At 40.2% G+C, this 12,125-nt stretch overlaps 1 protein-coding gene across 2 annotated transcripts in view; it reads right to left on the bottom strand.

Annotated features, from left to right (window-relative positions):
• Positions 1-11,383, bottom strand: part of LOC148074369 (putative E3 ubiquitin-protein ligase HERC4) — an 18,197-nt gene extending 6,814 nt beyond the window's left edge. The window contains exons 1-15 of one of the 2 annotated variants that reach the window (XM_087798044.1): positions 11,086-11,383; positions 10,036-10,150; positions 9,908-9,978; positions 8,430-8,636; positions 8,282-8,373; positions 8,084-8,214; positions 7,842-8,028; positions 7,694-7,776; positions 7,581-7,640; positions 6,110-6,215; positions 5,854-6,046; positions 3,171-3,316; positions 2,897-3,106; positions 2,683-2,829; positions 2,480-2,620 (exon numbers count right to left, since the gene is read on the bottom strand). In XM_087798044.1, coding sequence (XP_087654170.1) covers positions 2,480-2,620; positions 2,683-2,829; positions 2,897-3,106; positions 3,171-3,316; positions 5,854-6,046; positions 6,110-6,215; positions 7,581-7,640; positions 7,694-7,776; positions 7,842-8,028; positions 8,084-8,214; positions 8,282-8,373; positions 8,430-8,636; positions 9,908-9,978; positions 10,036-10,150; positions 11,086-11,296 — 2,100 coding nt within the window. In that variant the 5' untranslated portion in view covers positions 11,297-11,383. The remainder of the gene's footprint in view (positions 1-2,479; positions 2,621-2,682; positions 2,830-2,896; positions 3,107-3,170; positions 3,317-5,853; positions 6,047-6,109; positions 6,216-7,580; positions 7,641-7,693; positions 7,777-7,841; positions 8,029-8,083; positions 8,215-8,281; positions 8,374-8,429; positions 8,637-9,907; positions 9,979-10,035; positions 10,151-11,085) is intronic. The other variant, XM_087798045.1, reaches the window with a different exon arrangement.
• Positions 11,384-12,125: the final 742 nt, after the last annotated feature.

The raw sequence follows: 12,125 nt of genomic DNA, 5'->3' as shown, positions 1-12,125 counted from the left end.
TCTAGATACATCAAAAGTACCAGATACATCAAAGGTAGCAGATACATCAAAGGTACCAGACAATCAGAGGTACCAGATACATCAAAGGTAGCAGATACCTGAAAGGTAGCGGATACCTGAAAGGTAGCAGATACATCAAAGGTACCAGATACATCAAAGGTACCAGATGCATCAAAGGTACCAGATACATCAAAGGTACCAGATACATCAAAGGTACCAGATGCATCAAAGGTACCAGATACACCAAAGGTACCAGATACACCAAAGGTACCAGATACATCAAAGGTACCAGATACATCAAAGGTGCCAGATACACCAAAGGTACCAGATACATCAAAGGTACCAGATACACCAAAGGTACCAGATACACCAAAGGTACCAGATACATCAAAGGTACCAGATACACCAAAGGTACCAGATACATCAAAGGTACCAGATACATCAAAGGTGCCAGATACATCAAAGGTACCAGATGCATCAACGATTCTAGATACATCAAAGGTACCAGATACACCAAAGGTACCAGATACATCAAAGGTACCAGATACACCAAAGGTACCAGATACATCAAAGGTACCAGATACATCAAAGGTACCAGATACACCAAAGGTACCAGATACATCAAAGGTACCAGATACACCAAAGGTATCAGATACATCAAAGGTACCAGATACATCAAAGGTACCAGATGCATCAAAGATTCTAGATACATCAAAGGTACCAGATGCGTCAACGATTATAGATACATCAAAGGTACCAGATACACCAAAGGTACCAGATACATCAAAAGTACCAGATACATCAAAGGTACCAGATACATCAAAGGCACCAGATACATCAAAGGTACCAGATGCATCAAAGGTACCAGATACACCAAAGGTACCAGATACATCAAAGGTACCAGATACACCAAAGGTACCAGATACATCAAAGGTACCAGATACACCAAAGGTACCAGATACATCAAAGGTACCAGATACATCAAAGGTACCAGATACATCAAAGGTACCAGATACATCAAAGGTACCAGATGCATCAAAGATTCTAGATACATCAAAGGTACCAGATGCGTCAACGATTATAGATACATCAAAGGTACCAGATACACCAAAGGTACCAGATACATCAAAGGTACCAGATACATCAAAGGTACCAGATACACCAAAGGTATCAGATACATCAAAGGTACCAGATACACCAAAGGTACCAGATACATCAAAGGTACCAGATACATCAAAGGTACCAGATACACCAAAGGTACCAGATACATCAAAGGTACCAGATACACCAAAGGTATCAGATACATCAAAGGTACCAGATACATCAAAGGTACCAGATGCATCAAAGATTCTAGATACATCAAAGGTACCAGATGCGTCAACGATTATAGATACATCAAAGGTACCAGATACACCAAAGGTACCAGATACATCAAAGGTACCAGATACATCAAAGGTACCAGATACATCAAAGGCACCAGATACATCAAAGGTACCAGATGCATCAAAGGTACCAGATACACCAAAGGTACCAGATACATCAAAGGTACCAGATACACCAAAGGTACCAGATACATCAAAGGTACCAGATACACCAAAGGTACCAGATACATCAAAGGTACCAGATACATCAAAGGTACCAGATACATCAAAGGTACCAGATACATCAAAGGTACCAGATGCATCAACGATTATAGATACATCAAAGGTACCAGATACATCAAAGGTACCAGATACACCAAAGGTACCAGATACATCAAAGGTACCAGATACACCAAAGGTACCAGATACATCAAAGGTACCAGATACACCAAAGGTATCAGATACATCAAAGGTACCAGATACATCAAAGGTACCAGATGCATCAAAGATTCTAGATACATCAAAGGTACCAGATGCGTCAACGATTATAGATACATCAAAGGTACCAGATACACCAAAGGTACCAGATACATCAAAGGTACCAGATACACCAAAGGTATCAGATACATCAAAGGTACCAGATACATCAAAGGCACCAGATACATCAAAGGTACCAGATGCATCAAAGGTACCAGATACACCAAAGGTACCAGATACATCAAAGGTACCAGATACACCAAAGGTACCAGATACATCAAAGGTACCAGATACACCAAAGGTACCAGATACATCAAAGGTACCAGATACATCAAAGGTACCAGATACATCAAAGGTACCAGATACATCAAAGGTACCAGATGCATCAACGATTATAGATACATCAAAGGTACCAGATACATCAAAGGTACCAGATACACCAAAGGTACCAGATACATCAAAGGTACCAGATACATCAAAGGTACCAGATACATCAAAGGTACCAGATACATCAAAGGTACCAGATACATCAAAGGTACCAGATACATCAAAGGTACCAGATACAAAAGACACCTAAGAAACCACAGACATCATAGTCACTCAAGACATCAAAGACATCAAAGATGCAAAGTTAAACTAACGGTGGAGGAGAACCAGGTGAGTTCCTCAGAGTCACTGAGCATGAAGAACTCTGACTCTTCTGTCAGCAGCTCATGGAACACCTTGTAGAATAAGTCCTTGACGTCGCCTCTGTCGTTGTCTTGACTCCCATCGAAGGAAACCTGAAGGTCAGACCGTGAGTGAGGAGCAACTTCAGTGAAGCTCACGCATGTGGAATCCATACCACGAGGGGCTTCTTGTAGTCAACGTGATCGACAGCCGCCAGCTGCGTCAGAGTGTCTTCCAGGACTGACACGGATGAGACGTCCAGCCGGAGGGACTCGTCCAGGAACCACTCCCAGAACAGAGGCGAGGGCGATACCGCTTGTATCTAGTAGTCAATCAGCAGTCAGAGTTAGTCGGTGAGAAGAACGGCGTACGAGCGTGAGGGAGGTAACCTTGAAGGTCTGACAGATGAAGTCAAAGAAGTACTTTTTCACTGCCAGGCTCATGACGCAGGGGAAGTCCGGCAGGATGAGCGGCATCTGTGAACCGTTGACTCTCTGCCGCTTATGGGTCCACAGAAGCAACTCTGAAATCAGAAACTCTCTACTGAAGCTCAGGCAGAAGTGAGAGTCCAGGATCTGCTCGTCGACGCCACGGTTGGTCTGTGAGAAGAAACGACGTTGATGGACTTCATGTTGGATGACATGAAGATAAGGGTTCGCTGACCTCGTACAAGAACTGCAGGACCTTCAGCAGGTTTCTGGCACTGCAGCGAGGGACCGGAGTGCAGGCCAGTACAGAGGTCAAGGCTTGACGCCACACCGCCACGTACTTCACCTTCGTGGGTGCCGGCAGCACCGCCCACCAGGACCCTTATCACGATACAGGGACAACAATAGAATGTATAGTGATACTGTAGTAGCAAGGATATATGTGTAGTATTGTCCAGTACTTGACTCTGGTGTTGTGATAGTGTAGTAGCAAGGATATATGTGTAGTATTGTCCAGTACTTGACTCTGGTGTTGTGATAGTGTAGTAACAAGTATATATGTGTAGTATTGTCCAGTACTTGACTCTGGTGTTGTGATAGTGTAGTAGCAAGGATATATGTGTAGTATTGTCCAGTACTTGACTCTGGTGTTGTGATAGTGTAGTAACAAGTATATATGTGTAGTATTGTCCAGTACTTGACTCTGGTGTTGTGATAGTGTAGTAAAAAGGATATATGTGTAGTATTGTCCAGTACTTGACTCTGGTGTTGTGATAGTGTAGTAACAAGGATATATGTGTAGTATTGTCCAGTACTTGACTCTGGTGTTGTGATAGTGTAGTAACAAGGATATATGTGTAGTCTTGTCCAGTACTTGACTCTGGTGTTGTGATAGTGTAGTAACAAGTATATATGTGTAGTATTGTCCAGTACTTGACTCTGGTGTTGTGATCGTGTAGTAACAAGGATATATGTGTAGTATTGTCCAGTACTTGACTCTGGTGTTGTGATAGTGTAGTAACAAGTATATATGTGTAGTATTGTCCAGTACTTGACTCTGGTGTTGTGATAGTGTAGTAACAAGTATATATGTGTAGTATTGTCCAGTACTTGACTCTGGTGTTGTGATAGTGTAGTAACAAGTATATATGTGTAGTATTGTCCAGTACTTGACTCTGGTGTTGTGATAGTGTAGTAACAAGTATATATGTGTAGTATTGTCCAGTACTTGACTCTGGTGTTGTGATAGTGTAGTAACAAGGATATATGTGTAGTATTGTCCAGTACTTGACTCTGGTGTTGTGATAGTGTAGTAGCAAGGATATATGTGTAGTATTGTCCAGTACTTGACTCTGGTGTTGTGATAGTGTAGTAACAAGTATATATGTGTAGTATTGTCCAGTACTTGACTCTGGTGTTGTGATAGTGTAGTAACAAGGATATATGTGTAGTATTGTCCAGTACTTGACTCTGGTGTTGTGATAGTGTAGTAGCAAGGATATATGTGTAGTATTGTCCAGTACTTGACTCTGGTGTTGTGATAGTGTAGTAGCAAGGATATATGTGTAGTATTGTCCAGTACTTGACTCTGGTGTTGTGATAGTGTAGTAACAAGTATATATGTGTAGTATTGTCCAGTACTTGACTCTGGTGTTGTGATAGTGTAGTAACAAGTATATATGTGTAGTATTGTCCAGTACTTGACTCTGGTGTTGTGATAGTGTAGTAACAAGTATATATATGTGTAGTATTGTCCAGTACTTGACTCTGGTGTTGTGATAGTGTAGTAACAAGTATATATGTGTAGTATTGTCCAGTACTTGACCCTGGTGTTGTGATAGTGTAGTAACAAGGATATATGTGTAGTATTGTCCAGTACTTGACTCTGGTGTTGTGATAGTGTAGTAACAAGTATATGTGTGTAGTATTGTCCAGTACTTGACTCTGGTGTTGTGATAGTGTAGTAACAAGTATATATGTGTAGTATTATCCAGTACTTGACTCTGGTGTTGTGATAGTGTAGTAACAAGGATATATGTGTAGTATTGTCCAGTACTTGACTCTGGTGTTGTGATAGTGTAGTAACAAGTATATATGTGTAGTATTGTCCAGTACTTGACTCTGGTGTTGTGATAGTGTAGTAACAAGTATATATGTGTAGTATTATCCAGTACTTGACTCTGGTGTTGTGATAGTGTAGTAACAAGGATATATGTGTAGTATTGTCCAGTACTTGACTCTGGTGTTGTGATAGTGTAGTAACAAGTATATATGTGTAGTATTGTCCAGTACTTGACTCTGGTGTTGTGATAGTGTAGTAACAAGGATATATGTGTAGTATTGTCCAGTACTTGACTCTGGTGTTGTGATAGTGTAGTAACAAGGATATATGTGTAGTATTGTCCAGTACTTGACTCTGGTGTTGTGATAGTGTAGTAACAAGTATATATGTGTAGTATTGTCCAGTACTTGACTCTGGTGTTGTGATAGTGTAGTAACAAGTATATATGTGTAGTATTATCCAGTACTTGACTCTGGTGTTGTGATAGTGTAGTAACAAGGATATATGTGTAGTATTGTCCAGTACTTGACTCTGGTGTTGTGATAGTGTAGTAACAAGTATATATGTGTAGTATTGTCCAGTACTTGACTCTGGTGTTGTAGTATTTACAGACCACATGACTCTTGACGAAGTCGTAACTGCTTTCATTTGTTTTCAAACCAAAATATGTCCAAACATCAGCTTTAAAAGCTGCTGGACTCACTGTATCCTCTCGTCCTCAGTCATCGCCTGGATCTTGTGGGATTTCATTCCTACTTTAGCTGCGGAAATCCCACGAGATCCCAGCAATGACTGAGGCCGAGAGGATACAGTGACAGAGGACACGAGTAAAACAGCTGTGAAACGCCAGACCCACCGACGACCTCCTGGTGGCGCCGGCCCAGCCTCAGCGAAGCGACGGCGAGCGCCTCGGCCAGCCTGGAGCTCCGCCCCCTGACCAGGTGTGCGGCGTGCAGCAGCTCCAGCAGCAGCAGGTGGAGCCTCAGACCCTCCACGCCGGCCGGCCAGCGCTCCAGGGTGGGCAGCAGACTCAGCACCGCCGCCTCCACCTGTGGGCGACCGGAGGAAGAAGTCACTCCGACTGAAGAACCTCACGGCTCTCATGGCAGCACCTCAGACCACACGTGGTCCGTCCTCAGCAGCTTCTTGAAGGCTCGTCCGGCCGCCGGCAGGTCGAGACCCGAGTGTGTGTCGTCCGTCTGGAAATGCTTGTCTCTGCTGAGAAGAAGAAACAACGTCAATAAAACACTGACATAGAAAAAATAGTTATTGTTGACTTTTTCTTTCAAGTCAGATGGAGCAGCAGCAACTTTATTTTTATTTAAATATTTTGTTGTTTTTTTTATTATTGAATAATTGATGTTTTTTTTAAATGTTTTTATTATGAATTTTTTATTCAAAATATATTTTCTTGATGAAAGCTACTTTCTTTTCTTTTCTTTAAGGAATTATTTTTTTATTCAAATATTGTTTTGATTGAAGGAATCATTTTTCAATCGAAAAATGTTTTTTGATTGAATTTTCTTTTTTAATTATATTTTTGATTGAAGTACAAAGAAAATATCTTTCATATGGAAACACGATTTTTTTTTAATGGAAGATCCTTTTTTAATGAAAGCAGCTTTGAAAAATTAAAAATTATAATAAAACTAATTGAAGCATTTTTTTGTTTTATTAAAGCGAACAAATCTACTTCCGTACGTTGGTTCTCATCAACATGTAGTTTCATCATGTGAACACGGGGTGGAGCCCTCGAGCTGCTCACTTAGAGGTTATGCTAATACTTTAGCAACAAACACGGATTGACTTAAATAATAAATAATAATATTTGAAGGATTCTTGTTCCTGCTCGTCCTCATAACATAATTTTAATTATTATCATAATCAGCATCATTATAATTGTCATAATCGGTTACATTATTACTAATAATGTAATAATAATAATAATAATAATACATCATTATTATTAACATTATTATTAGTTTTATCATCATTGTTTTAATTATTATTATTATTATCAGTAACATTATTATTATTATTAACATTAATATTAGTTTTATCAACATCATTTAATTATTATTATTGTCATCAGTAACATTATTATTTTCATCATCAGTTACATTATTACTAATACTTTCTACATTATTATTTTTATTATGGTTTTAATTTTAATAATTATTATTATCATCACTAACATTATTATTGTCATCATCAGTTACATTATTACTAATACTTTCTAAATTATTGTTTTTATTATGGTTTTAATTTTAATAATTATTATTATCATCAGTTACATTATTATTGTCATCATCAGTTACATTATAACTACTACTATCTACATTATTATTATTTTTATCATCATTGTTTTAATTATTATTATTATAATCAGTAACATTATTATTATTATTAACATTAATATTAGTTTTATCAACATCATTTTAATTATTATTGTCATCATCAGTTACATTATTACTAATACTATCTACATTATTATTAACATTATTATTAGTTTTATCAACATCATTTGAATGATTATTTTCATCACCAGCAACATTATTATCAATAAAAACCGTGGAGACTCACCTGTGCTCCAGGTAGCTCTGGTTGAGGGTGGGGGCCGAGGAGAACGCTCTCTGGACGTTCCTGTGAACGAGACACATGAACGTCTGCTGACCTCACGCCTGCTCCTCACTCACTTCTGCATCTTCTTCCACGACATCTCGCCGGACACCCAGACGTCCACCTGGTCTTCGAGTCGACTCCCGGCGCACCTGGGCTCCTGCGTGCGGACAGGTCGAAGGTCAAACCCCCCCCTCTCGTTCTTGTCGTCATGACGACTCGTACCTGACGCGTCCAACAGGCGAACGAGAAGTTTCCTCCGGCGAAGACGTTCCCGATCCGACGCTCGGACTCCGGCAGCAGGACGGGCAGCGGAACCGACGGACTCTCCTCGCCTCGACCCAGCTGACCCCGCCGGGCCGAGCCGAAGGAGAAGATCCCGGAGGAGCGGGTCAGCACCAGCGTGTGAGCCCTGGACACCGGAGAGTTGAAGAACCAGCACCTTCATCGGAGCGTCACGAGCGTACCTGCCGCACGCCACCTTGACCGCCCTCGCCCCCCACAGCTCGCCCACCAGCCGCGGGCGCAGCTCGCGCCGCACGGAGTTGTGACCCAGCTGACCGAACTCGCCGGAACCGAAGGTGAACACGGCGCCGTCCTGGACAAGCGGAACCACCACATGTATACGGTTCTGATTGGATGACATCATCGGCGTCGACACACACCTGGGCGAGGACCGCGGTGTGTTCAAGGCCGCAGGAGATCTGGACGCTTCTCTTCTTGCCGAGACAGGTGAGCAGCTCCGGAGATCTTCGGTCTGGAACGATGGACGTGTCACTTCCTGTTGTCGTGAGTCGACGTCACTTCCTGTACCTGATGTGTCTCCCAGGCCCAGCTGGCCACTCTGGTTTCCTCCCCAGGCGAACACTCCTCCGGACACGGACAGACAGAAGCTCTGGTCCCCCCCCGCGGAGACCTGGACCACCGGGATGGAGGTCAGAGCCTTCAGGTGTTCCGGCGCTCTTGGTCCCTGACCCAGCTGACCCCTGGAGTTGTGACCCCATGAGAACACTTGTCCGTCTGCAGAGAATCGATTACATTTGTTTATTACGACAATTAAATCTGTCACTTTAACACACACACACAAACACCTAAACACACACACAAACTTGAACACACACACACACAAACACCTAAACACACACACACTTGAACACACACAAACTTGAACACACACACACACACACAAACACCTAAACACACACACACTTGAACACACACACACTTGAACAAACATACCCACAAAAAAACCTAAACACACACACTTGAACAAACACATAAACAAAAACACCTAAACACACACACTTAACAGACACACACTTGAACACAAAAACACCTAAACACACACACACTTAACACACACACACACAAAAAAAACCTAAACACACACACACCTGAACACTCACACACTTGAACACACACACAAAAAACCTAAACACACACACACTTGAACACACACACAAAAAACCTAAACACACACACACACTTTAACACTCACACAAAAAAACTAAACACACACACACTTGAACACTCACACACTTGAACACACACACACCTGAACACATAAACACATGAACACACACGCACTTGAACACATAAACACCTAAACACACACACTTGAACACAAAAACACCTAAACACACACACACTTTACACACACACACACAATAAAAACCTAAACACACAAACACCTAAACACACACACTTAACAGACACACACTTGAACACAAAAACACCTAAACACACACACACTTTACACACACACACACACACAAAAAACCTAAACACACACACACACCTGAACACTCACACACTTGAACACACACACAAAAAACCTAAACACACACACACTTTAACACTCACACACTTGAACACACACACAAAAAACCTAAACACACACACACACTTTAACACTCACACAAAAAAACTAAACACACACACACTTAACACATAAACACATGAACACACACGCACTTGAACACATAAACACTTGAACACACACACACCTGAACACATAAACACATGAACACACACGTACTTGAACACATAAACACATGAACACACACGCACTTGAACACATAAACACTTGAACACACACACACCTGAACACATAAACACATGAACACACACGCACTTGAACACATAAACACTTGAACACACACACACCTGAACACATAAACACATGAACACACACGCACTTGAACACATAAACACTTGAACACACACAAAAAGAGCTAAACACACAAATTGATTAAATGGTTCTGTCTTGTTTGTGTCGTCTGTGGTCGTACCTGTGGTCAGAGCCAGCGAGTGCTGCCCCCCACAGGACACCTGAGAGAAGCGCAGGGCAGTTTCCACGGGCCTGTGAAAACATGGTCGGATCAAGAGGTTCTGTGAGGACACGTTAGACGAGGTTCACCTGGGGATGCAGCGAGTCAAGTCCACGTCCAGCAGCTTCCCCGCCTCCGTCAGCAGGTGCACGGCGTCGTCCCTGCAGGACACGGAGCAGAACTTCTCTCTCCACTGCAAGTGCTCTGCAAGTCACGTGACCCCAGGTGAGTCGGACCCATGACAGAACCAACACACGTTCACAACAAGTTTACAACATTTACTATGACAGCAAATCTGTGGCGTCAGACTTTGAATAGTTGAATTAAAAACACTGAATTTTTACAGCATCAAAGTCATAATTTGAATTTAAAAAACGTCAAATGTCAAGCATTTGTTTTCTTAATGGATTAATACGTTCATCGAAAACAAGTCATATCAAATTAAATGTAAATAAATCTAGAATAAGAAATGAGTTAAAAAAATGTTAACATCCGGGCAACCAGGGAGAAGCAGTCGATCCCTGAAGTCACGCAAACGTCACAGGAAATATATATATTTAATTTATATAAACTGAATACAATTTTTTGGATTGATCTTGACACTGACCCTTTTTAAATTCGAAGTATTATTTTAATGCTGTAAAAATTAAGTTAATAAGTTAAAATTCAAAGTCCAATGACAAAGATTTGCTTCTATAAACTTCATCAGCATCACTTGTGTTTGTTGCTCACTCCTGCGTCATGTGACCTTTGTGTGACGTCACAGCATAACGTCAGGGATCGATTGCTTCTCCTCGGTTGACCGGATGTAAACACTATTTATTTTCTTTACACCAAATTTATTCATATCTAATTATTTTTTTACATTTTATTTTATTTTAAATAGCCTATTTTACATAAATTGTATATATGTAATTGTATACAAATAATATTTATTTTTAAATTAAATTATAATTATTATTTATTTTATTTATTTTTTAATATAAAGTCAGATTTAATTGATTTACACATCTACTTAATTTCATATTTAAAGTCTCATGGCTCACTTGTACTTCCATAACTCACCTGCGCAGGTAAACTCACCTGTTCTGTCGTAAATATCGAACTAGCATCATTAGCTTCACATGCTAACCACTCACTCTGCTTGCTCGTCACTCTGGTTCCGTTCAGTCTCTTGGTTCTGATGACAAACGCGTTTCCGTTGGGTTTGATGAAGGCGAGCACAGAGTCTCCCGCCGACAGGTCCGACACATCCGAACCCAGGTCCAGGTGGTGAAGACCCGCCGCGGACGGGGCGCTGGTCCGCTTTAGGTAGAAGCCCCGGTGACAGTCCAGACCCCAGCAGAACATGTCGAGCACTGAAGGTTCTGATCCAGGAGAGTCTGGATCTAGAGGCGAGTCTGGAGGAGAATCGAAACCTCGCAGCGAAGAAAGACGTGAAACGAAAGTGATAGTTAACTATAACTAATAAACTGAAAGTTAACTATAATTAATAAACTGATAGTTAACTATAACTAATAAACTGAAAGTTAACTATAATTAATAAACTGATAGTTAACTATAACTAATAAACTGAAAGTTAACTATAACTAATAAACTGAAAGTTAACTATAACTAATAAACTGCAATACGTATGTTTATTTATATTTTCCTGTCTTTTAAACCATTCAAGTTATTAAACTTCATTTATTTATCAGTTATTGAACAATAGTTCAGTTAAAACACGTTTATATTTTGTTTACATCACTAAAGTATATGTTGAACTGAAACCATAGTCAAGCACATTATAAACGTATTATTATTATTATAAACAATTGTCAGCTGTTTATAATAGAAGATCAGAGAGAAGAAAACTTCACTGAACATAATATTTACCTCATAATAAACTTGTGTTCTCGTGTATTTATACATTATGTCTTTATTTATGTGCCCTCATCGTTTGTGTCATGTGATCATTTTTTGTATTTACCATTTATTATCTAACGTGATTGTTGTTTATCATGTTATTATTGTTTGTGTCATTTGATTATTATTTATCATGTTATTATTGTGTGTGTCATTTAATTATTGTTTATCATGTTATTATTGTGTGTGTCATTTAATTATTGTTTATCATGTTATTATTGTGTGTGTCATTTAATTATTGTTTATCATGTTATTATTGTGTGTGTCATTTAAT

The sequence above is a fragment of the Callionymus lyra genome, chromosome 8 (assembly GCF_982586985.1).
Source record: "Callionymus lyra chromosome 8, fCalLyr1.hap1.1, whole genome shotgun sequence".
Lineage (NCBI taxonomy): Eukaryota > Metazoa > Chordata > Actinopteri > Syngnathiformes > Callionymidae > Callionymus > Callionymus lyra.
Note: the sequence above shows the minus strand (reverse complement) of the source record. Positions and strands in the feature narration are given on the sequence as shown.